The sequence below is a fragment of the Bidens hawaiensis genome, unplaced genomic scaffold (assembly GCF_021521415.1).
Source record: "Bidens hawaiensis isolate Kalapana, Puna unplaced genomic scaffold, B.hawaiensis_p1.1 tig00036971_1, whole genome shotgun sequence".
NCBI classification, from domain to species: domain Eukaryota; kingdom Viridiplantae; phylum Streptophyta; class Magnoliopsida; order Asterales; family Asteraceae; genus Bidens; species Bidens hawaiensis.
The window spans coordinates 107,081-111,469 of NW_027505453.1; the positions used below are offsets into that span (position 1 = coordinate 107,081).

General features: G+C 35.5%; 1 protein-coding gene across 1 annotated transcript; it reads left to right on the forward strand.

Annotated features, from left to right (window-relative positions):
* The first annotated feature begins 1,212 nt into the window (after positions 1 to 1,212).
* Positions 1,213 to 2,636, forward strand: LOC143613260 (uncharacterized). Its single transcript, XM_077087020.1, has 4 exons — positions 1,213 to 1,218; positions 1,300 to 1,302; positions 1,423 to 1,932; positions 2,269 to 2,636. The coding sequence occupies exons 1-4, from the start codon at positions 1,213 to 1,215 to the stop codon at positions 2,503 to 2,505; spliced, it is 756 nt and encodes a 251-aa protein (XP_076943135.1). The 3' UTR covers positions 2,506 to 2,636.
* Positions 2,637 to 4,389: the final 1,753 nt, after the last annotated feature.

Consider the following 4,389-nt stretch of genomic DNA (forward strand, 5'->3'; position numbering starts at 1 on the left):
GTCTTAATGTGGATATACCCAAGAACGTTTTTTAAAAACGACTTAACGAGTCATAAAGTTGATGCTCATAGTAGGTAAAAAGTAATGACAGTAAAAAGTATGATATAGCAAGAAAATATGATTTGAATATTGGGTTGTTGTTTCCACATATATATATATATTTCTAACAGTGTTTTTATGTTTTAGTGTTTTACCAACCCCCCTATCCAATCCGTAAACTCACTCCACCATCGTACCTGCCTTGTCTCTTTGTTTGTAGCCTCCAATGGCTGCTGCTGCTGCTGCTGCTGCTGCTGCTTCTTCTTCTTCTACATCCTTCCAGATAACACCTTCCACCTTCAATCTCAATCCCAATCCAAACCGTCTTAACTCCATCTCAAACCTCTCGTTTCTGTCTCTCCAACGCACCAGGCCAATCACCTTCTCACCTCGTCTTCCACTTGCCTTCAATTTCTGCTCCGCCTCTTCACAAGGCGAAACCCTAGTTACTGAAGACCAAAACGATGTTGAATCTCAAACTCAGGTACGGTTCATTTCATTTATTATTGTTTAGTATTGCATTATTTCTACAATTCATACTTAGATACTTAGATATAATAGCCTCCACCAAATTTACCAAATAGGTTTTCGGTTAAGTTAGTTATAAACCCAAATCAATTTTGGGCTGAAATTAAACAAATACCTTCATAGTCAAACTTCTCAAAAGACAAAAAGCTCACAAGAAATCCATTGAAATTGATCGAAAATGATTAAAATTTGATCAAAATTCACTGCACCATGAAATGGATGCATAAACTAAGCGGTTAATGTGGAAAAATATTGGATATTCGTTGAGGACCGATATTTGAGATATCGGTTATCGCAGTGAGACATAAGTGGGATATCGGTAATTTTAATATCATGCAGAATTTATATATATAGCATTTTAACACTAACAATTCAACATACTCTCCTACTATAAACAAATTATCCTTTTTGCAGCTTGTAAAACACTAACAATTGTAGCAAGTAGGAACCGATTAAGACTCAAAACACCAACATTAAACAATAAAAGTTGAAAATTAAGACGTAAAATACTAATATCGGGAATGTCGGTAGTATATTGGTGAAATATCAGTCAATATCACCGATATTAACGGTACCTATATTTCACATGAGGACCAATAACCGAGATACCACCGAGATTGACCACATAGTGCATAAATACATGAAATGGTGGTATAAAACATGAAATGGACATATAGCGTCTAGACTTGTATTAAATATGAATGATTTTGTTCGGTTATTTTTGGTTAACAGAGGGTACAAAAATAACCAACAACCTCTTTTCGGTTAATTCGGTTTTGTCGGTTTTCAGTTCGTTTTGGTTATTGGTGACCCCTACTCTAGATTCCATTTTGTGTATTGTTGTGTAAATAACAGGAAGATACAGAAGACGCAACTACTGATGATGACGCGGAGAGTGATGGTACAGGGTTGGAAGAATCACCTGCATCCATTTTAGCATCACTGCAGTCATACAAAGAGGCCTTGGCAGATAACGATGAGCTGAAACTCTCTGAAATAGAAGGTTATTTGAAATCAATTGAGGATGAAAAACTGGTTTTGGAAACGAAACTAGCAACGCTATCGGATGAGCTTTCAAGTGCGAGAGATCGGGTTCTTAGAATAAGTGCAGACTTTGACAATTTCAGAAAACGGACAGAGCGGGAACGTGTTTCGTTGGTGGCAAATGCGCAAGGTGAGGTTGTTGAAAATCTGTTACCGGTTTTGGATAACTTTGAGCGCGCTAAAGCTTCGATTAAAGTGGAAACTGAGAAAGAGGAGAAGATTAACAATAGTTATCAAAGCATATATAAGCAGTTTGTCGAGGTTTTGGGTTCTCTTGGTGTTGTTCCTGTGGAGACAACTGGGCAACCGTTTGATCCATTGGTAAATCCTATTTTTGTTTCTAGTTAATTGTTTTTACTACATATATCATATAAATATAATGGTAAATTGGTAATTGATGGTTTGCTGCAGGCAAAACCGAGAGTTGGCTCGAAATTCAGTCGAGCACTTGATGATCTTTTTCAAAGGCTGTCCGGTTTGTATCTAAAAATCAAGTCTTGATTGATTCGAGCTAACTCACAAATAAGTTTGTGTAACAAAATATATTTCTTTTTATTAATGGTTATATTTATAGTTTCTAGAGCAATTATGATTTATGATTGATTGATAGTTATGGTTTTCAAAGTTGTTTGACATTTGACTTTTTCATGGTCAAAGCTGCATGAAGCGATTATGCGTGAAGAGTCAACTGAATTTGAGGAAGGTGTGGTAATTCAAGAGTTTCGCAAGGGGTTCAGGATTGGTGAAAGACTATTACGCCCTTCAATGGTTAAGGTCTCGGCTGGTCCAGGACCTGAAAAGACTGAACCGGAGGCTCAAGCTCCAGGTGCAGACTCGGTTGAGGAAGCAGAGGATGCTGACCAGTCAGAACCGTCTCCAGCCCAGGACGAATGATACGGTCATGTGTTGTTTTACAGTTAGTGAACACATTGGTAGGAGGGGTGTGTCATGCCTTTGCCTCCTATAGTCAAGAGATTGAAATTGACTTTCAAAAAAAAAACCTATGATTATAATGCTTGGAAACATTTATTCTTCTATTTTTGTTATTTTTTTTTCTGTTTGCTTAGTACATGCATGACTGTTGTGGCACTAGTAGAATTAGCTAAAGATGTAGTTTCAACATGATTTGATTCATGAGAGTCTTGTTTCATCTCAACTTCATCTCCAGAAACCTTCCTTTCAAGATCATGATCCGAAACATGTAGGTCATGTTTCATCTCATCTAACATTGATTCTGGAACCTTGGAGTCTGATTCAGAATCTTTATCGAAAATGGTGAGTTTCAAGATCATTTTATATGAGTCTTGTTTCATCTCGTCTATGGTTGTTCCAAGATCCGTGGAATAAGATTCTTGCTTTCAGTAGTGTCGCTTACATACGCAAGGCTTTCGAGTGCGTTAGTTAGAAAGAGCATCCTTTACACAATGTATTACAAATTAGAAGCAAAGTGTTTTGTATATGTGAAAAATAATGGTATTGTAAAAACCAATTTTTTTTGGTGAAAAGTAAGGAGGCGAATATTAACTTACTGGCAGGATGTTAATATATTGGTGATATCTACCGTTTAAAGAAATATCTAGCGAACGACTCTTGGCTAAAGACCTAAGAGTGGATGTATGATGAGTTTGTTAACAACGGCAATTGATATGATGACTCAATTGTAAAAGAAAGAAGGTAACGCTTGGCACTAAAGTTTTTAGGGTTTAGTTTCGTTTAATTTTTAGGTTTCGATAAGTAGAACAAAGAATCAATATACATTGAAGTTTCTTATTTGCATAAACACTCACTCTAACTCTAATATGTATAATTATGTCTTTTTAGAGATCGTATATAAAAAAATATGTGTTATCATATTCTCACGTGTACTGGTCGCGTGTAGCACAGACACAGGAAGTCCAGATATCGAATTCAAGGACACGTTCTACGAATTAAAAAAAAAGAACCTAAACTAAGATTTGACTGATAGCTTAATTGGTTTATTTTATTGTAATTAGTTTTTAAACTAACTAACTTGACGGGAAACTTAGCGGAGCTTAACGAGACCTTAATTGATTTGATGAAGCGACTACCTAAGTCAAAATCCTATTGATAGCTTAATAGTTAACGGGATTAACTAATCAACTAAGGCTCGATAAAACTCACTCGATCACCTCTCGATCTCACTAACCAACCCTAACAAATCTAAGAAGATCGTATATTTCAAAAATTTACAACCAGGTCCCTCAACTTCTAGTATCCTTCTAGTTTAGGTTTCTAATTTTTTATTAATATAATTTTAACATATCAAATTAACGGATATAAACAAGTATACACGACATTAATTACAAATATTCACAAGAACTTGAAATATTTATTAAACAATCAGATTTAATAATTCTAGAGTAAAGTGTCATTTTCGTCCTTGTGGTTTGACAAATAATGCGAATTTAGTTCAAAAAGTTTATTTTTTGCATATGGACCCTTCACGTTTCACATTTCTTGCCAATTACACCCAAATCAATAACCCCGTTAAATTTAATCGTTACTTCAGGGGTAGACATGACTTTTCACTCTTTCTTTATTATAATACTTATTTCAGTGAACTGTAATTTCGTCATTCTGGTTTGTCCAAATCTGTAGTTTTAGTCAAGTGTTTTCAAATTTGCAATTTTCTTCCATATGGTTTCATTTCACTTGCAGTTAAACCCGAATTCCCTAATCTCGTTAAGTCTGGTCGTTAAACTCATCAATGTGCCTTCACGTGAGGGGCAATTTTGTTCCTTCTTTTCCCCTTTTCCC

Bases quoted from the DNA above. Each gene is read 5' to 3' on its own strand.
- LOC143613260 (XM_077087020.1), top strand. The intron at 1,933-2,268 runs GTAAATCCTATT...TCATGGTCAAAG, and splicing joins GGCAACCGTTTGATCCATTG to CTGCATGAAGCGATTATGCG.